The 21,805-nt window shown below is 36.1% G+C and overlaps 2 protein-coding genes across 2 annotated transcripts in view; one reads left to right on the top strand and one right to left on the bottom strand.

Annotated features, from left to right (window-relative positions):
* Positions 1-620: 620 nt before the first annotated feature.
* DFNB59 (deafness, autosomal recessive 59) lies at positions 621-16,023 on the top strand. The gene is made up of 6 exons (XM_008634721.2): positions 621-8,393; positions 10,522-10,717; positions 12,004-12,145; positions 12,843-12,960; positions 13,989-14,093; positions 15,406-16,023. Exons 1-6 carry the CDS (start codon positions 8,183-8,185, stop codon positions 15,705-15,707), a joined length of 1,074 nt encoding a protein of 357 aa, XP_008632943.1. The 5' UTR covers positions 621-8,182; the 3' UTR covers positions 15,708-16,023.
* FKBP7 (FK506 binding protein 7) overlaps positions 15,804-21,805 on the bottom strand; it is a 7,193-nt gene continuing 1,191 nt past the window's right edge. The window contains exons 2-5 of the mRNA XM_008634840.2: positions 21,736-21,803; positions 20,293-20,444; positions 18,074-18,207; positions 15,804-17,754 (exon numbers count right to left, since the gene is read on the bottom strand). Coding sequence (XP_008633062.1) covers positions 17,593-17,754; positions 18,074-18,207; positions 20,293-20,444; positions 21,736-21,803 — 516 coding nt within the window. The 3' untranslated portion in view covers positions 15,804-17,592. The remainder of the gene's footprint in view (positions 17,755-18,073; positions 18,208-20,292; positions 20,445-21,735; positions 21,804-21,805) is intronic.

Raw genomic sequence — 21,805 nt, 5'->3', positions numbered from 1 at the left:
CTGTTTACTGAAAAGCATTTTCTAATAGATCTCTGAAGAAGTGCAATTGTATAATTACTATTGTTCAGTGCATACAGTACATTGTCTCCATCACTCTGTACACTGCTGCTATTAGTGCTTGTTCTAATAAATCTCAATGTACACTGTTTAAACTGCTGTCATCTGTGTTCTGATTTATTAATATAAGAAACACTCGAGGCAATGGTTCTTGAATAAACTGTTTGTAACTAGTTAGATGAATTGATTATAAATCATGAAGTTCTTAATATATATTTTACAGATTGATTTTGAAGAGGTGGGTGATAGTGGCAGCAAAAGCACTGAAACAGTGGTTTTGCAAAAGCATCATTCTGTTCCTTTCTAACCTTTTTCCAGTGCAGGAATATTTTTATAAAACTTTTCCTATGTGATTTTCTGTGCAGTTCCTTTAAATCTGTCAGGAGCTACCAACCGCAGTCTCAAAGATGGTAATTTTCTTTTTGGCAGTTCCTAGTTATATCTTCATACAACAGCTGATAAGAGCCTTTTTTTTTTCTTTCTTTTTTTTCCCCACTTCAGCTTGTTCTTTGTGATTAAAGGGAGCTTGCAGTATGCTTCTCAAGTTTCGAGAGAGGGTGTAGAAAAAATTGCTCCTGATGTTCTCTAATAGATTTGAAAAAAGTGGAAATGAAAGAAAAAAAATTACTTGACACCCACCCTGTCTGGCCTCTTGGAAAAATAACAGTATGTGGGATTTTGGGATTTTTCCATTATGTGTTCTTGTCAGCTGTTCAGCCCTTAAAATGAAAGCATAATAAAAATAAGAATTTGGTTGGGAGGAGAAATTAAGGTTTTTGTTATTTCTTGGCATTGTAAAAAGAACAAGTGTTCAAACAGTCTGGAATGCTGCCTGAGTGGATGCAATTGCAAAGGAAGGGAAAAGCCTTTTTTCATGAATGGCAGTGCTTTCTGTCTCGTGTCAGAGTACACATCTTGTCCAAACCCATGCTCTGAGGCAGGGGCGTACTAGGAGCTTATTCCCTGTTAAATCATTCCATGAGTGAAACTTGGCTCTGCTTTCATGTTTGTCCAATAGAGATCTGTCCTTTACCTCTGAATGCTTTGGATGACTGTGACTCAGCAGAATTACTGTGCATGAGTGAAATGTGAAAAGTTCTATGGCATTACTTAATTGATTAAAAAAAAAAATCAACACAGCAAACCTTTGGGAATAGAGCACAAGAGGCCTGTGAGGCAGCATGAGCAATCTGACAACTAATTTAGCATCAAAACTATTGCTTTAGGTACGAAAGTAAATTACATATTTAGATTTAATCTAAGCAAGAGACAGATGATTCTTCTTCGTAACCACAAACATGTGGGTGCTGTGGTGTGGTGAAGTGAGACAGTGTGGGAAGCTATTGACAGGATTTCATCCTGACTCAGCTAAAGAAGTTGCCCACAGAAAGCTGCTCCAAGTTTCACTGCTGGTACAAAAATCTGTTCTGATGTGATGATACATTTAATATTTTTGCACTGCCAACATATCAAGCTGCATGGTTCTTCAAGTCCTCATGAGGTACTCTATTTTGATTGAGTGATGAGTCTAATTTTACTCAAGGTCAGCCAATGAAATGTCTTATATTTAGACTGTGGTTTTTATTTCTGAGAGCTATGTCTAAGATTTAACTTAGAGTAAATGAAGAGACAGGTTAGGTTATATATCCCATATCTATATCCCAAGTACATATTAATAACGGTATATTAAAAACTTCAGAAAAAAAAAAAAGGTGTACATAAATGCATGTTACAGACACGAATCTGTTGTGAAGATATTTTTTGCCTGTGATGAGACTACGTTTGAGTATGTTTGTAATTACAAGGGTAAGTTCCAAAGCAAAACCAAATACGTAGTTGCTTTTCTCACTGATGAGTGTCTGGCTACATTTCCTTCAGTAAAGAAAAGAAACTAATTACTAGTTCAAATTTCACTACTATCCTAGGTTTCTTGAGCAGGTTTTTTGACAAGTCAGTGGAGGATAAAACTATAATTAAACATTGCCAAAAGGTTACACTTGTTGGACTGCAGGTGCACTACAAGTTCTGGTAAGGATGTTGGGTTATTTATTTCAACTGATAAATTTTAATGTGTCAATTGTCTTTTAAGTTTCTCTTCAAGCAGGTTATTTTTGAGGGCTATGTATTACATTTAGCGGCCAAAGAAATTGAAGAAACAGCATGAGACCATGTCCATTCTTCAGTTCTAGTTCAAGAGCTGACTTTACTTAAATGCTGATCAGCTAACCCAGAATAACAGTGATAGGCTACTTTTTATGTTTGGTGACAAGAATTTTTTATGTTACCTGTTGGTTACAATGTTTAGTATCTGGAAACTGCTCAAGTGTATTACTTTGTGCCTAAATGTGTGAAAAGAATGAATTAGGAAACTAGATGATATAGTCTTGTAGCATGAAAAGGAATAGTCTGAATAAACATAGAGGTGATTATGAAAGAAGATGCTGAATTCTTGCTTGCCCTACAAACACTGATTTAATTTTGTCTGTTTTTAAATACTCTGTATCCAAAGATCTGAGAATACTTTATAATAATAATAATAATCAGATCTTGCAGTATCCTTCCCTGAGAAGTGATATATTAGCACAGCCACAAACAGTAGGTTTCATAGACAGAGGTTAATTGCCCAGTATCACAGAACAGCTGGTGTCAACACCAAAAATAAAAGCAGTCCTGCTGCTCAGTTTAAAACATAAGGAGAAGCAGCAAGGAACAAGATATGTCTATGACTGAAGGAAGTTTTATATAGATATAACTGTACCAGCACCCATCAGACAGCTCAGCATGGACCATGTGAGTTATAACATAGTAGACAAATCTGTTGTTTTGTAATTTTTCTGCAGATACAGTGGCATAGCAGCATCTACTGCTCTGCCTCCTGGTACATGAGGATGGGCAAGCCCACAAAGCTGTCGTCTCACACAGACACGTCCACTGACAGATGTTGGATAAAAAGGATTTAGCCATTTGGGCAGCATCCTTCAAAGGAAAGGAAGCATTAAACCTACTTTAGATCACAGTGGCTTGTTTTTTTCCAGATTTGTCTTTACGAGCTAATAATGCTGCATGATGAAAGTAGCTTTGTTGTATGCCGTAATGTTTATGTAACAAATGAAAGCTGGAAGATGAAGGGAGAAAAGAAACCTTAATTGTTAACTGGCTGGATAAACTGAGCTGGTGTTGAAAAGATTAAACCCAAATTTGCACCATATTATGCTGGTAATTTGTTTAGTATCTTCTTAGTGAGCAAAAAGATGCAGTCAGTCGTCCGACTGAGAGCTGAAAGATGCACCTGCTTCTCACAGGTGTAAGTGTAAATGCAAACATACTACCTCAGCAAATCCCTGGAGGACTACTTTTGCATTTCTTTTTAGTAAAGGCTTCACAGCTAACACATCCATCTGTCCATTAAAAATATTGCCATTGATGCTGGGGCAATAACAAAGAAGCAGAAGTTGGGATATTTCATACACTCTAAAGATGGACACATGAAACATAGATTAAGTAATCTGCTTGTCCATGAACAAAGGTCTGGAACCTGAAAGGTAAGTCTGTGGAAGAGCATATAAAACAACCACCAGAATTTGTATTCCTTGCTTGCTTTTGTGTTTTCCTTTATCGTCAGCATGGCTCTAGTGAGAAGGCAGTGAACTGGTACAAAAGAGCCAACTGTGCAACACATACCCTTTTTATCAGGTCAACAGATGTTGCTTGTCTAAAGGTGAAAGAGGGGTGATGTCAGCCAAAAGACATAGAGAAGCCAGTTGGACTTCACATCATGTAGCCTTTCCCTGATGTAACACTTTCAGTACAGTACAGCTTTAAATATTTTGATTGCTGGGAAAGTGTCACAAAAACAACCCCTGGCAGGGGATCTGCCTTCTATGTGTGTGTAGCACAAGCTGGGGATATGTGTTACCAGTGTCATCACAGTCTGTTCTGTGGCAGAGAATAGAAGGAGGTTCCAATAGTTGAGCTGTAAACCTAAGGAATGTGATACAGGAATCATAGTGATAGCAAGTGTGTGTATCTGTCTTTCAAATGGACTATTAAAAGTGACCTTGAAAATTATTTAGAATACCCCATATGATACTTTTTAGATATCTGTATAGAAAAGGGGTGACACTGTTTCCTACACTTCTAAAATTTTTTTTCAAATTCATTCTAATTTGTAAAGTAACTGTTCACATACAAAAGTTCCATATAACTAAACATAGAGGTCCAATAAAAAACATACCTCTAGAAACTTCGCATTAAAATTTTCTCCTGATTCTACAAATAGCGGTGTAATATTCAAAAGGATCTGGCTCCACAAGAAGTCATACTTTAAATGTGGGGAACTTAAAATATTTTAGGACTAGGCTTCTGCGAAAAATTAAAATATACCATGTCTAACTCCATTGTTCCCCTATACTGCATAGCATTTAGGAACTGATTTAAAGTTTTCACTGCATTTGAACTGTATAATAAAGAAATCCAACATGGAAATACCTATGTTGAAGCTATGTCTGCTGGAAACATTCTTGCTTTAACTTACTTTCCTTCCCACAGTGGTCTCTAAATGCCATAGGGCTTTGTGAGCAGCAATCACTGCAAGCAATGAGTGCCAGGTGACCCCAGTACCCCCAGTATCCCAGCAAAGTGCTAGACCAGGAGTTCAGCATGACAGTGGTACTGACTTCAGACCCAGGAGCTCTGAAGTTATGTAAGTTATGGTGTTAAACCAGCTGGTTTTGCTCGTACATGAGAATCTCTAGACAAATGCCACCTCAAAAGAATCAAAAAAGAAGTCAAGTGCTGTTAAACCCACTCAGCTTGTTATAAAAAACCAACAAGTGTATGTGTAATAAGAACCATATTTTGTCCCATAAAATGTTATTTTTGTTACCTCCTGGAATATAACAGTAGCTATATTGCACAGATCCTATCTTTCTAGGGAAATACTCATGCCATATGCTGGAAAGTTACGGAATTTTGTAAGTAATTTTTTCAGTAGCATTTTATTTAGCTGGTTTTTATATGCTAAATTCTTGCACTTGTTCTTTTGCAGAGATCTGTAGGTAAATGTAATATGGTTCAAAGGCACTTGAAGTGTACATGATACCAGGAGATCTGGCAACTGATGGCATCTTTTTGTACACTAAGAAGATATTAAACAAATTACCAGCATACTTTGGTGTAGATTGTGGGTTTAATCCTTGCAAGTGAAACACCAACTGAGTTTATCCAGTCAGTTAATACTTAAGATTTCTTTTCTCCCTTCAACTGACTGCTTAATCATGCTAATCTTATGATATGGGTGACTGTGACAAGAAATAAATTAAAATCAGATCAGTTCAAGTAGATGGTTTAACATCAAACAGATGGTTTAAGATTTCTGGATTGAAAATAATGAAATAATTCCACATTTTCAGTTCCATGGACAAATCTCTAGTTTGCACCACCTTAGATCAGCTTATAAATGCCTCTTCAGACACCCTGTAATTACAGGTGACCAACATTCCTGCAAGGGATAATGTAGGCTTACTATCTAATATTAAACCAAAAATCATTATGGAATTATCTAATAACCACAAAAACCTTCTGCATCCTCCAATGTTATGCAGACAGCAGGACTGTCCTCTAGATTTTACTCATAAAAAATCTCTATGTTCATATCAATATGATGTAGGGAAGAAAATACAGTATTTAAGCATAAAAATTCTCAGCTATACATAGCTAATACTTGCTCTGGTACTACTCCATGGCTAAGACCCGCTCCAAACAAACAGAACTCATCTTGCATAGGAAATAAACTATCTTTCTCTTCCCTCCAGGGGAAGATAATCAGGCTAGAAAAGTCCTCTTGCTCTTCTGTGGAGGGTTGTGTGTGGGAAGGCAGAGGGGATGCCTTGTCAGTGCCCTTACAGGGCTCTGTGCCAAGGGGAGTGGAACATTTCGGCCCAGATCCTCCCCAGGGATAGCCTTGAACCTAAATGTGAGCAAGGACTTTAATCTGCACAACTTAGTGAGACAAGGCAAGATTTTTTTATTCCAATGATGGCTCAGGCATAACTTATGCACTTGGAAATTAAATGTTTTTCATGTATTGGTTGCCCAAAATGAGAGCATGCCAGGGCTGCGGAAATGCTGAAGTTCATGAGTACATTTGTGTGCCAAGTACAGTTTCCTGGTGCTGGAGGAGCAGGGAAATACCTTAAGTTTCTTCACTCGGATGTGCAAAATTAGTGACTGTTTTCAGAACATGGCAATGTTACTGTACTTGGACTCCTGTTCTCTGATCTGTGGCATGAGGACAACACAAACATCTGCTGAAGTGTTTATGGTGTATTATAGGGTGTTAGAGTAACAGGAATAGCACATAAACATATCAAATGAAACTATTCATTATCAAAATTAGAGCTAGATCAGATTATGATCTATGACCACATACCGAGTAAGAAAAATACAACTACATGTTGAATAAACGGTGCCAGCTGATCGTAATAATCTGTAGGAAAAACAGTATCCTGTCAAACGTGTAACATACATACAGGATTAATCTAAATCAAGAATTGGTGGGCAATTTTCATTTTGGAATTCCCATAGATTTTCCTTCTCTTTAAAACCTTTTCAGTTCTGTTGATGTGTTTTGATTGAGTAAATATGTACAGGGTTTTTCTGATAGTGTAATATGAATTACAGCCAGAATTAATTGCAGCCTTTCACATGCTTTCAATTCAAAGTCTATATATAACCTGACTTGATTTTTCAGCACCCTCTAGAGTAAGCAGACAGATCCAGCAGCCTTTCTTTTCATCTTAGCTGAGGTAATGCCCTCCTCTTTTTGCCATTTTGTTGGACTTCCTGATACTCTGATCCTTTAAAACTATTATGGAAGTATTGACACATGATAAATTATTAAATAAATATTCATATTATAAAAACAGTTCTTTAGATACTTTCACATGAAAACCTTACTTCAGAAAAAAAAGCCAAACCAATTGTTACCTGGCAACCAGGGATAATATTCCTACTGAAGTGTAGATTTACATGCCTGTGGTTGATGCTTTACCAACTGTAACTGCAAAGGAAGTCTCTGGAAGAAGTGCTACAAGGTTTAGCCAGTTCTGTGTTCATCAATCTTGCAAGAAAATCAAGTCATTGTTTACATGAGGATGGGTCAGCTCCTGCTGACTCTCTCACAGATCCTCCACAGTGCTCTCTACTGTCTCTCTCTTTTTTCTTTAAAATTTTCTGTCTTTTTACGCTGGTGCTTTATATCTTCGATCCTTGAGTTGCTCCTCATTCCTCTATCAATAATCTCACTTCTTTCTGCAATTTTACTTTTATTATTTTGCATAATTCTCACAATTTAATGAGTTTTTCAGTAGTCTGAGCTAAATACATGCAGCTCAAGCCTAGCCCTTGGGTCACAGGCAGCTGAGTCCATAGGAGCTTAATAACAAATGATGAAAGCCCACTGTTGTTCCCCCCTGCCCCCAGCCATCTCTGATCTTATACTTCAGCCCAGCACAGTGCTCAGTCCCCAGCTGAGCTCTCCCAGCTAGGTTATGCCAGTGCTGTGAAAGGCAACACCATCTCACAGAGCAACCAGTGTTCATCAAAGTGTAATTCCAGTGGCCTCCCAGAGCACATCTGGGCTGCTTTGTTGGGTGTTGCTAAAACACCAGAATTCAGCTGTGGCAAGGACCCAACAAACAGCAGTACACCAATAACTCCTAGAGGGAAGCTAAGGTTTATGGAAGTTAGTTTTCTGTTTCTGTGACAGAAATTTTGATTTCAAACAGTGGCATTAAACTGCCAAGAAAAGGGCACCATTTCCCTCTCAGTTTACACTGGTAATTCATTATTCATCATGCAGAATTAGAGAGCTTAACTGAAGATCTCTGAGAGAAGTCTCAAGCAATACACCATAGACGTTCGGTAGCTAAGATGCTGTTGATTCTTTCCAAGTGAAATATAACTCAACCTAAGAAAACAGCGGTTTGACAGACTTTTATTTTTTTTAAAAAAGCATTTTAGTTTGTTTGCAAGAACAATATAAAATGAATTGAACATGGGCTTGATGTCTGGAAGCTACACTTGATACAGAGCTTTTTATTACTATCATTACTAATGTCGTAATATGTTTGCTGCTGCAACCAAAAACTTTGTTAAACAGGTTGGTGATGGAGGAAGATTAGTTCCAGTGCCCAGCCTCAGTGAAGCTGACAGATACCAACCTCTGAGCCTTGTGATTAAAAAAAGAAAATGTTCACTTTCAAAAAAATCTAAATTTGCTTCAACACCTTTCACATTAAAAGACATTCTTCAAGGGGAGAAAGAAATTTCTGCAGGTAAGATTTTTATCTTTCTTTAAAGTGAAAAATGCATGTTTTCTAGTAAATGCATAATAAACATAGTTTAAACAGTGCAGGTAGTATGATGTTTCCTTTGTAAATGGGTAATAAAATTTTTCTTGCTTAGTCATGTAATAAATATTTAAGAAAAAAAGTACAAATCAAAATGGTAAGAAAAAAGGAAAAAAAGGACTTTCTGGGAAAAAGAGTAAAAAAAGAAAGTAATTTATACTAAAAAGTCTTGATATTTTCTGAACTAGTATTAAACTAATTCAGTTAAGCCTTGCTTTTTTACAACCCACAAATTCCTGATGGATGTATTGATGTATGTTATTAATTGCTACATAAAATTTGTTTGGAAATGTACACCCTTCTCTGTATACTCATTTTAAAGTGTGTAAGAACAGCCTCAGCTCCACAGCTCTTCCATGGTGGTAGTCCCTAGCGCTGAACTGGGCTCTGCACAGGCCAGAAGCATTTGACAACAACTATTACATCTGACTGATGTAATTGGATTTTTATAAGACTTTTTCCATGTTTGCTATCTCTTTGGTTTATTTAAAGAGCTTAACTCTCTTAAAATTGCCTTTGCTGTGCAATAACATAAATGTTGAGGAGATTCTATGAGAATTAGGAGGTGCAAAATTGAGCTATACTGTCTATATCTTCCTGTACATTCCTTTGAAAAGTGTGTAATTCATGTCTGCATGCTCTGTTTTCTCAAAAGTTTCATTGATTTTTTTTTTTGAAAATGTCAATTTTGACAAAAGTATTTTGATATTAATTGCACAACAAATGCATCAGTTAAAAACCCTACTAAGACAAACTAGTATGAGCACAAGAAGACAGAAATACCACTTGATCCCACAAGAGGGGATTTCAGGACACAAGCATGATAAGAAAAATTTTAATCCTGTCTTACATTCAGGACAAGCCTCCTGGCTTGTCCTGAATGAAAAAAAAAAAATCATCTCATTAAAAAGTCTGAAAAAAGGTTGAAAAATCTCATTAAAAAGTCTCACAAAACCTTACTAGTCTTTTCTGTAAAGGTTAAATGTCATGTGCAGAAAGTATTGTCCTTTAACACAAGCAAAAGGGTTTATAATTAAATTTCCTTTTTTATGTGACAAAGACAAGTGTTTGCAATCCTTTTAGAATTGTGAAAAATAGCTGAACCTTTTTTTTGGTTAAAAATAAATACAAACAGGATTCATACTAAGTGACTTCATAATGTCATTTTATCCTAAAAGCTTCAGAAGATTAAAAACCAAAAAAAGAGTAAACCCCAGATTCTTAGATGTATTTGGAAATCAAATCCCTTTGTTCATTTTAATTTGGTAACCAATGAGTTCTAGTATTTTTTCTGTTAGTGTAATGGAAATGCATTTAATATTATAAAGACATTTTTATAGAGATGCTTTGGTACCTACCTTTTGATTGCACAACAATTGAATGCAAACTTTCAAGCAAGTCAGAATTAATCTGTTGTTTTCCTTCAAAATAAACTGACATAGTCCCTGGAATCAATAGGCATCTATGGAAAGTGTGGTAAGTCTTTCTAAACGTGACATGTCAGGTAAAAGGCAGAGTTAATGTTAGTGGCACACCCATGTCTCATTCATGTATTGCAAAAATCAAGAAAAATTAGGGTATTTGTATGGCCTCTAGACAAAATTCAGAATTCCCTAATATTTTTTATACTGTGGCTTTCATTTTACTCCTAGTTTTATTATTCTGTGTGGCCTCCACTGAGTCATTTTGGGTTTCAGAGCCTCTGTCATTAAAGCCAGAACACACTACATGTGTAGTTTATATGTATCAACATCATAGTTACAGGTAGAAGTACTTGGGGAGAATAATGATAAACACAGAAATTTGAAAATAGCTCTAATCAAACCCAGGAGCATGGGCACAACTGTGGCAGAGAGAGCGGCACAGAAACCCTCTGAATCCTGTGTGGTCTTTCCATCAATCAGTAGTAACACCAATAAAGAAGTGCTCAGTGTAGCTCTGAATTTCACATCAAAATGGTTAAGCACAGTAGGAATGGTACCATTTATTCTTGCTGTGTGAAAATACTGTGTTCAGACTTTTCATCACACAAAGGTTATCTGCTTTTACTCAGGTGTCTCGTCTTACCAGCTGCTCAACTACGAAGACAAATCAGATGTTTCACTTAATGGTAAAAGAGGAAATCAGATAATGAACGATGTTGGTTTTGATGTTGCTGGATCAGATTCTATTGCCTTTAAAGCTTCATTTGGCATAGTGACCAAACATGAAGTTGAAGTACCAACATTACTTAAAGAACTTACGACAAGGTTGTATTCTGTGTTTTGATTTCTGTTTCCATAATTATATTACATACTGTTAGGTTGAAAGTCTGAAATGGTTAGGTTTTGATTATTTTAAGTCAATCAGTAGCAGTCACATCTGATATTTTCAAAAGTATCAGGCTGGATCACTGGGATTAGACACATGACCTTCTGTATAATGCAGACAGTATAATTTTTCTAAATTCTTTGAATTACGGTAAATCTCTGAAGAAAAAAATACATATTCAGAGAGGAAGAGTCCATCCAAATTCCCATCTGTGTTATATACCATTTTATCGAAATTTTGAAATTTACTTTGAATGGCATTACCCAACTTCAGGTTTCAGAAATGGGATTTCTTTGCCTTTGATGAACTCAAGAGCCATATATATTATTGCCATTGTAGGTACTTAGAGGTTTTATGAAGCTATTACACAGCCTTTTCTGCAAAAACCAAAATAAGTTATTTTTTGTAATCTTCTGTGACTTTTCTTTAAACCCAGTCTCTTTTACCAAAATTCTTGTAGAGCTGTGGACAGTGAAAATGAACTTGGTGCTCCTGTGATGCTAGCACAAATATCAAACTTCTAGAAATATGATGTGACTAATTTTAGGTGTAATTCTTTATTTTATATCTCAAAGATTGTACCTTGGTCACAATGTCATCCCAGTGAATCCCAGCAGTGCATCCCAGTAAATTATTTACTACGCATGATGCAACATTTGGCATTTGCAAATATGTATTGTTGCCTTGTTGTTATTTACCAAGAAGTGCATGCCATTTTGTATCTGTAACCTCTCCTTCTGTGCCTACCTTTTCCTGCTTTATTTAGAACCTCCAAACGTTATAATTAATAACTGGGGTGAGGAGAGAGAATCTAGTCTCCTGAAAAGAAGATTCAGTGTTACAGAACTAACTGCCACTGTTTGTAGAAATTCTTTAACAAATACTTGTTTCATGATTGTTCAGTATTGTTTGTAAGTAATATAAGGGGTTTTTTTCAGTTATTGGCACTAAAACCAGAGTCAGATGGACAGGCTTTGAATTTTCCAGAGTGCACCAGATATCCTCTCTTACATCTGTACAATACTGGCTTTCCTTGAATTTTTTAGTGCTTCTGTTCCCAAACTCTGAAAACCAATATTAGGTTTCCAGAGATCTCCTTGGTCAGTTGTTTTACTGCTGTGAAACAGACATTATGGTGATTTATTTATTGATTTAAAGTTACTTAGCTGCTTTGTAAACTGCTAATTATGTCTGAATTTCCTTCCTGCCTCCCTCTTGATTTTAGAAAAATAAACTTTGATCATTGTCTAGTCCATCAATCAAGAAAAAGTAGGATGGAAATTTTGTGTGTGGTCATGGAAAGCATTCGAACTACAAGGCAGTGCTCATTAACTGTCCATACTGGAATGCGTGGAGAGACAATGAGGGTAAATATGTTTGACAAAGTTCTGTAACTTAAAGGATCAAGCACAAAAAGCTCGTTTTTATAAATTTTATTGTTTGATTTAATTGTATTTTTATAATGTAAGCTTGAAAAAATCTGAAGTAAATCAATATTATTGCAATGATGTAAAGTGATTTAAGAGTTGGTCTTTTGTTAGCAGTGCTTATGTGACTTAGGGATGGGATTGCATGAAAGGATGGATAGACAATGAGCCATTGCTTGGGGTAAAGCCTCAGCAAAAATGCAGAATTTATGACTTCTTTCTAAGAAATGTATAACCTTTCTTTCATTATTATGGTTATCTTCTGTAACACATTGGAACTTCAGGTTAATATTTGAAGGGTTGGCATCTTACTCCCTGTTTTATGCCCTTCCTCCTGCTTCCCCCTCAATGTGTTTGAGTAATTAAACCTAGACGTCTTCTGACTTTGCTCTTTACTAGTATTTATAAATCATTCACGTAATTTTCAGTAAGTGATGCAAATTACTCTCTCTGTATCAAATGTTATTAAAATGCAAAGTTGTTAATAGAAAATTCTTTAGTTGTGAAATTTGATCTTCAATTTCAAAGTTTCCCCTGGTATTATAATTCTCAATGTATGCAGTTAAGATTAGTATTACGTTTATTAATTCATTTCAATTTGTAACTTTTTTTCTTTTGATGCTTCTCTAAATTATAGTTTCACATAATTGAAGATCAGAATTATAAAGGACGAGACAAAGCCATTGTTTTTCCTGCACATACAACTATTGCTTTTAGTGTATTTGAACTCTACATTCATTTGGACGGTAATTTTGGTAAGTAATGTGAATTACTGTCATTACTGCTATTATTTATAATGATTTAAGTTTTTAAATCTGTTTTATTGCTCTTGATATACGTAATCCCTGATTCCTTACAATGGTATGCCTTAATTTTATGCACGTAAGCATTCTGACTTTCTGACAGAAAGTGTGCTTGAAAAGATGATAAACAAGGCAGGTGCTAGAAAATAGTTTGCTGTGGAAACATTTTTTAAAAGTTAGTATGACTTTGTATTTTTTTTAATTCTGCAGCTGCATGGAACAAAAAGCCCCACTTAGTTATATTTCTAGCTGGTGAGGAACAGGCTTCTGACATTATCTGATCAGTTTTGCATAAAATAGGCAAGTACAAAGACACAAGTAAAGAAAAAAGTGTACAGAACTTCTAAACTAGTAACATTTTTTTCTGTTGGGGCTTTAATTTCAGTCTGATACATTTGCACATATAAGTATCTAAAGCTATTTAGGAGGAAATAATTGCAGTAATTGGAAACAAAAAATTTGCATAACAGATTTTACTTTACAGGTTTTCTTTCAAGTTATGGATAGAAACACAGATTATACTTATTTTTATTTAATAAAAAAGGTTTTAATAGTTGATTCAGTATTGGAAGAGGTGAGTAAAGAACTCACAGCCTTGCTTACTATTTTTCATTTCTACTTTCAAGTAAGACTACAGAAATGTTTGTCCTTCAGAATCAGGGCCTCCATTTGTATGATACTGACTTGTCCTAATCCCTTAACGTGACCATAATTTGTGTATGAACCTAAACAGGCTATGAGGATGTTAATTGAAAGCTAACAACATTTAGAAATTCCCATCAAATCTGTGTTACTTGATTCTGTGGGCTATTACTCTGTGCAGACTTGTATTAAAAAATTGTACCAGCCATTAAAAACATTAGCAAAGCTAAATTTAATTACTGTTAACTTTATTGAAAGAAATTTATAGAAAGCATATTAAACTGTTGTACAATTATGGCTTTTATATTTAGTCCTTTTAAAACTTTTCATTTTTACAGAACTCTGTGTGACTCCAATTTCAAAAGGAGGATTTGAAAGAGAGAAATCTGGATCATCTTCACTGACCAAATTAAGGAGACTAAAGAATAATCTGTTTCATCGAAGTATGACTTTTGATATTTATATACAAATGTCTTATTTAATGCATGAAAAGTGTTCCTTTGTTTCTTTAATTTCTGTGCAAGATGAATGTTTAAAGAAAAAAATCTTGATGCAAGATGTAGCTCTCGATTTCTAGTGTATTGAAATGATTATAGAGTTATTAAAATTTACATTTGAGAACCTGACTCTCAGAAATAACAAATCTGCTCATTAAACTCTAAAGATCTTAAAATAAAACTTATGGCTGTTGATAAACTAGTATTGAGTAACTATAAAGCTAACTTAACATTGAACCTATTTCATGGGTTTGCCATTTACAGCTTGTATTATACAAGTTATAATTACAGTAATTTATTTGAGGGCAAAAGCTGTAAGTTTACATACCAAACAATATAACTGCAATATCTGAATGTACTCCTTAGGCACTATGTTCCCATGGCAGGGACATGGCCAAGATACCATCATAGTCCTCTTTCTTCATTCTAATATGAACATAACATCCAACAAAAATGCAGATCCCTGTATGCAGCTTTACACCAAGACCTTAAACTTGTAACACTCCTCGGTCCAAGTACTTTGGAAATCTGCAGATCTGAGTGTGAAGGTAAATGCTGAGCAGTAAACATGTCCCAAAGGCTGCTCTGGACAGGTGTCCTTGCTCCGCTGTATCCCATTCTCGATCAAAGGACTTTTATGGACCAAGCCTTCAGTGCTGCTCCAGTCCACACTAGGGGAATACTTCAGTGGGTTTGATACATCTCAGTAGCTGCAGCAGCCTAAAAGTTCTTCACTCAATCTAGTCAGTCCCTGAAGAGAGAGGGAAAAGGCAAGTAGTTCCTACCTGGCATATCTGGATGCTCAGAAACCTGCTGTGAGGTTAACAAGGAGTCCTCCGAGTTTTCTAAACCTATTAAGTATTAGAGGGGTTTTTATTGTAAATAATAGGAAATAAAAGTGGATTTACAATGTTTAGAATATAAAACTAGAAATGCAAAAATAGAAACAGAGAAGTACACAGCTGTGACTTGACTTTGCACCAGTTTCTCACCTCAGGCCTATCTTTTAGATATATTTCTAAAAATAGAATTACACAGGTCATATACAAAAAATTCTGGCTTTTGTTAGTGCCTTAAGTGAAGTTGAAGAAAAATTTTCATCACACAAGGTTTTTAATGGGAAGCAATCTATATTAGCATGCTTAACATGGTTTTGAGAATCGGTTGTTATTTCTATAGTTAAACTGACAGTTTTTAAACAACAGTTCATAATGTAATAACAAATCACTGCTTCTTTTTCTTGTGTGTTCATTTTCAGATAAAGGAGTAGTGGAAATCATTGCTAACTCCGATCCTTACTTGGAGGACCTTTTTGCAGATTATTATGAAAAAGCTGCAAGCATGACTGATCTCTCTACAAGCTATCTCAGAGACGGTTCTCATATCCGAATTAATTTACTTAATAACAACATCCCCAAAGGCCCCTGTGTCCTTTGTGGAATGGGAAGTTCTAAAAGGGAGACAGTTTATGGATGCCTGGAATGTTCTTTTAATGGACAAAAATACGTACGACTGCATGCTGTGCCCTGTTTTGACCTCTGGCATAAGAGAATGAAGTAACTGATCTGGGTAAGTGCCTGCTGTCACAGACATGGGCATAACTGTGCCACAAACTTTTCAGTTAGTAAATGACTCAAATTGTGAAATGAAAAACAGTGAAAGTGCAAAACATTTTATTACACTGTTATCTTCAAATTATTTGCTTCACAGTCAATGACCTTCTACTTTAAAATGCACATGCATTCCCCGACATTGCTGTTTTTCCTAGAACCTTCTCATTATCATGATAATGAAAAACATACTTTTAAATAGTATTTTCATAATGTCAAAATATATGCTAGAACTTAAAAGTTGTTTACACAAACTTGTTGTTAAACCCCCAAAATGTTGCCTTTCTCTACGCTGGCATATGATGGTTAAATGAGAATATTTGTTAATAATTTAGTGTCCTCATGAATGTTTAACTGAAGTATCGGATTAAAAAACATGCTAAAAGTTAGCTCAGTCTAGTGTTTCAGTTACAGAAGGGAACAACTGAAACTATGGATGGGAATTTCATATTAGGGTGCTGTTGCTGTATATCAAGTTTGTTTAGATTATTAAAAAGTACCAGCCAGTCCAGCTGCTGTGGCTGGATTTTATGTCACAGCTGCTCTTCACTTTCTTTTATGTGCTCAGAAAAAAACTGCTAAGCAGAAAATGTTTTGGAAGCTTATGAAAATAATGGAACTGCACACTCTAACAAGACTTCTGGGGTGAAGAACTTTTACAAGTACATCCCAGCCTCAGGAAACCGAGTTTTGTTGAGGACTGGAACGCCAGAGAGCTGTGTCCAGGGCTGGGACTGGGTGCGCTGTAGGGCAGGGCACTGTTAAACCTCTCACCACACTGTTTTACACCAGCAAAGCAAAAACCCTTTTTATACCTTTTAAAATTTTTTCAATGATAACCCAGGTATGGAAGCTTTTTTCACTTGTGCTGCCACTTTCACTGTGTACATCTGATTATTACATGTTGAAATGAATACAGCCATTGCTTTTCATGTGGGAAGAGTGAAGTATGTTTCACAAGTGTTACAATGTGTTCTGCACAGGCAGAACAGTTAACAGATGTAAGTCCTGTCTGTTAATTATTGCTACTTCTTCTTATTTTTCCAGTGAGGAAAACCAGAATGATGACCAAGTAATTAATTACTTATGTTTATATATAGTATTTCCCATCATCTTTGACCTCATTCAATTAAATGATAATAGTGTAGATTTTTAACTTGGTGCTGCTGAATAAACTGGCTAACTTGATAATTTTATTAAGTCAAAGTTTAAAAACTCACTTAAAATACTGCTTTTTCTTCAACACCAAATTCTTTATGTTAGTATTACATCAGTGAGGTCATTTTAAGTTGCTTTAAAAACATTTTTGCTTTTATCTTATCATTCCATAGACAAGAGTTCGCCTATTTTAAGGCCTTTTATAGTTAATTGCTGCAAATGGCATTTCCTCAAGAAGCTAGGCTAGGAGCCTGCAGGGGTCTTAGAGAGTTATATTCCTGGGATTCTCTTTTCCCTTTTTATTTTATGGGGTATTGTGCAGTGTTCATCGGTTATGTTCCAGCTATGTTAAAGGTTACTGTAACTTTTGTGTGCTCAATAGAACAGAAATAATTATTTTCATCAGTATTTCACCAAATGAGAGACTATTGAGCAATACTGTGGATTGGAACATGTTGTAGGAACCACTAATATTAGATCATGGTGTACTTCAATTTTATTTCTTTCTTTTGAAACATCTAACACATTTTATTACCTGAATGTTAAAAATAAGATTTTTACAGTCACCTTGAGACATATAAAAAGATGCTACTATAAAAAAAATACAAAAATCTGTAACAAAGTATTATTATTTAGAATTCAGTGTCCAGAAAACAGCCAAAGATTTTTTAAAGTACTTAGAGTTCATCATGCTGGTAGACATTGTACTCCTTTGCTGATATGAAGCCATCTCCATCGTGGTCATTTTTCTTAAATATATCAGCTAAGATTTCATCATGGGCTGAGGGATGACGTTTTTTGCCATCTCTTGCAAATTCTTCCTTTAAATACTGGCTTATCTAGAAGAAAAGAAAAAAGTCCAATTGTTGTGACTTTTATGCCAGTACTCAACAGCTATCTTCAAGGACACAGGGTATATACAAGTAATGTGTTGTGATTCCAGTGCAGACACATCTACAGTTTGTCTACAGGAAGTCAGAGACTTATTAACGTATTAAAGCAAATTTCAGCAAACTTCAGCACAGTGTAGTTTGTGTAAGCACACAGAAACCGTACATGATCAGCTGCAACAGAGGCAGCTCATGTAAAGATAAAACTGATGCAGCCACACCTATAGTTTTATAAATTATTTCTTTCAAATTATTTACATCATATTACCTCAAGTTCAGAGAGTTTCTTGTCACCATCTTTGTCTATTTGATTAAATGCTTCAACACTACGAGGTCCCTTATTTACTGCATAAAGTTCAATCTCAAAGATCAGTGTTGCATTGGGTGGAATCTTGCCCTGTGCTATGAATAAAAGGAAAAGAAAGCATTTAAGGAATCAGACACTATGGACAGAGATAACATGTATGATAAATTCACATGTAAAGCATTTTTTTATTTAAAAAGGTGTGTTAATATTCAGATTAAACTCTGAATTTAAATCTTGTACATCTAGACAGGAAGACTGATTGTGTTAGACAAATGATTTTGGAAGAAACTTGCCAATCATGTACTTGCCTGAAACAAAACTGTATCACATATCAATTCGGGTACTTTCAGAGATTAAGTGAATGGTTATCATGAAAAACAAGTATTTCTAAAGTTATTACTCTTTCACATCCTGTCATTTGACAGGGTTTATTTAGACTGGTTCTAAGATGTATGTCTTTATTAAACAGCTGCAATTTGATTTAGAATATAACAGTAGCAGACCAATGCTCATATGTATTTTCTGTCTGAAAAAACAAGCAGACAATGTCAGGTTTTACCTACTTCATATGAATTATACCTATGCTAAAAGAACTTGATGTAAAATAGTGTTTAAAATGTACATCTCAAAAAGAAGCAATACAATGTAAGTCATCTGACCCCACAGAAACCCCAAATGACTAGAATACTTTGGTCTCTCAATTAAAAAAACAACTGTTAGAATTCATTATTCCAGGATCAAAGTGTTTCCTGACACCTGATGTAAAACCAGCACTGCCTACAAACACAGGTCCATGTATCATGCATCTGTCAAAAAAAGGGAACTAAAAAGAGACAGCAACAAACCAATGAGGTCTAAAAATAGTGCCAAAAGAGCATCAAGAAATCATGCAGTGTAAAATTAAAATGTAAACATGCAAGCTGCCAAAGCCAGTGAGCATGACATTGTAACCTCAGAATTCTGAGCTTGTGCCCATCCTTCATAAACTGAAGAAAAGCTAAAGAATCTACACTGTTTGTAAACAGAAGACAAAAAAACTATTACACTACTCATCTAAAATAGCCACAGTAAAAATGACAGGTTTCAGAGTTCAAAAGGTTTTAACCTTCCATGCTTTAGAAAAGTAGAAATTTTAAATACATCTGAATATAAATAATGATTTTAAATACCACTTAAAAAAGAAAAATACATTACTAAAATTCAGTGCCAGAAGTTTACAAATATACATACCAATACAGGAACGATTTAGAAGATTTAGAAAAAGCCACATGCATCTTTTCTAATTCAAGATTAGGCAGGCATCTTCCCCAGCATGCAGGAATACATTGAGACAGAGGACAGGTGTGCTGTAGGAAAATACTACTTTCTCAAGTGCTACCTGGAACAAACAGTTAACACTAGTATTAAAGAACATTTTTTACTTGTATCAGTGTTTTTCCTTTTTTGTATGAAATTGTATTAAAGACAAAACTGATACACTGAATTCTGACATATCACTACCAAAGTACTATTATAGAGCAGGAGCTACCTTTTCACAGCAACTACTACACCCATGTCAGAGCTGAATTTATCTACATTTGAGTGCTGAAACACTGCATAAAACTTGTACTGGAACTTTTTTAAAGTAATCTGCACACTAAATTATCTTATATTCAAATCAGATTTCATACATTGCACTGTTGCAATTACTGTGTAATGTGATGATGAGAGCCATTAACTGTTCAGAATGTAAGCAGTATTTTAAGCAAATTATTTCTACTTAGATTAATTGCACTGCATTATATTCCATTTTACTCAGAAGATGAAGATTGTCATTAAAAGGCTAAACAGGTAGCCGTCAAATAATAAAAACCAAACGTGACTGGAATTTAATAGATTAATACAATAATGCTGGTAACAGATCATGAAGATCTTCCTTTTGCTGCCATTTTTTCATATTATGGCAATACTTGGGAAAACACATTGGGTGGCATGTACTGAGTTCTAATGGAAACTGCAAGGCCTGGGCGTGGGTCTGTGGTCAGGACAACTTAACTGTGTAGCAATGAGCAGTACTGGGGCTGCACGGTTGCACAGTCTCCAAATGGGAGCACCAGCTCTTACAGACATTTACAACACTGTATGTTTGAAAGGGTAAAACAGAGAAAAGACGAAGTTTAGTGTTAAAACTTCTTTTTTACCGTATCCTTGCTGTCCGTATGCTAATGATGGAGGAATTGTCACTTTCCGTTTTTCTCCAGGACACATATTCATCATAGCAATATCTAAGCCTTTTATGACTTGTCCAACGCCCAGAACGAACCATTTTGGATGACCTTCATTTTGTGTCCGACTATTAAAAAAAATTGTGTATGAGTAACATCAATTTAATATTTTTTTACAAAAAATATAACTTTAAGTTGCAGTCAGTAAGAACATTGTTTAGAGTGCAAGAATATGTGTCCTCATACGTGTAAGGGGAAACATCCTTTTTAAACTAAAAAAAAAAACCCTTGTTTTTTAACTTCTTACAATAACATCTGATCTTCCTGATTATGTACACTGCATGCCAGAAACAAGGTGCCAATGAAGGAAGTCTCCAAGAAGTGGAATGTGGGGAGCACTAGAAAGTGAAAATATCTTCAGCAGTTCACAGCACTGTAGGAGGGCATGGGACTGAGAATGCAGGTGTGCATTGGGGGAACATGGCAATGTCAGCTACAGTGCTGTGTGCTCACCTGACACTTCGGCCAGTTCACACAGTCAATGCTTGAGGCAGCTTCTGGTCATATGAGGCACTAAACTGAGCAGCGACTGAGCAAAACATCCAGAGAGCAACACTCTATGTATCAAAGTCAGGCACTTCAACAGGCAAAGAAATGCAAGCAAAACGGTACTGTTAAATGCAGAATTATCCTATACTGATATTTTCTTAAATTATACAAATGGGGGAATGAATCAAGATTTTGTAATAAGCTAAGCTACTGTCTGAAGGTAGATGGACGGGACAAAGTGAAAAAGCAAAAGACTAAATTAAAACTTTGCGGTAAAATGGATGGCACAATGAATCAAGAAGGGAAACCGCCAACGGGGAAGAGGCAAAAAGGCTGCAAGCCACTACTGTAATAATGTGGCTGTACTGCACAGTGCCAACTACGTGGAAGTGCATGCTATATTCAAGTTTCTGCCTAAAATTGTCAATGTGCATTCCTACCAGGAGCTTCTCCTCCCAAGCCTAATTTTTCTGCGCGTATTACAGCACAGAACAACATGATGGGTTTTTTCCACCCTGACAAAGGGGGTCTACATGTGAGGTGTGGGCTACAGGCCCTCGAAGTCCCTGTCGGCCCCGTTCACTGGCGACGGCAGCCAGTCTCGAGCGAAGCCGTCTTTGATTTTCATCTTTTGCCTCTGCGCTCCCTCTTGACCCTAGGGAAACTGCATCCTTCAACACTCGGTTGAGGAAAAGTCAGGGTTGAGACGGGGAAAAATTACTAATGCCGACGAGGTCAGTGCGGGCCCCGAGCTGCCCCCACTCCGGGAGCGCCTCGAGTCCCGCTAAGGGTGAGCGGAGCGGCTGTGCCACGTACCCCGCCGGGCAGGGCCCACCGCCCGTCCTCCGACCCGGTGCCTCGGGGGCTCACCTGCAGTAAAACTTGGATCCGTCGCTAGCCAGGAATCCGTCATAGTGCGCGTTCAGTAGGTCGCCCTTCT

This window comes from Corvus brachyrhynchos, unplaced genomic scaffold (genome assembly GCF_000691975.1).
Source record: "Corvus brachyrhynchos isolate BGI_N302 unplaced genomic scaffold, ASM69197v1 scaffold255, whole genome shotgun sequence".
NCBI classification, from domain to species: Eukaryota; Metazoa; Chordata; class Aves; order Passeriformes; family Corvidae; genus Corvus; species Corvus brachyrhynchos.
The sequence above is the reverse complement of the archived record's forward strand: the minus strand, read 5'-3'. Positions and strand labels throughout refer to the sequence as shown.

Excerpts from the sequence above, each read along its gene's own strand:
- DFNB59 (XM_008634721.2), top strand. The coding sequence starts at position 8,183 with ATGTTTGCTGCTGCAACCAAAAACTTTGTTAAACAGGTTGGTGATGGA. Across the intron at positions 8,394-10,521 it reads GGAGAAAGAAATTTCTGCAG|GTGTCTCGTCTTACCAGCTG; the intron begins GTAAGATTTTTA and ends GCTTTTACTCAG. Across the intron at positions 12,146-12,842 it reads TGCGTGGAGAGACAATGAGG|TTTCACATAATTGAAGATCA; the intron begins GTAAATATGTTT and ends TCTAAATTATAG.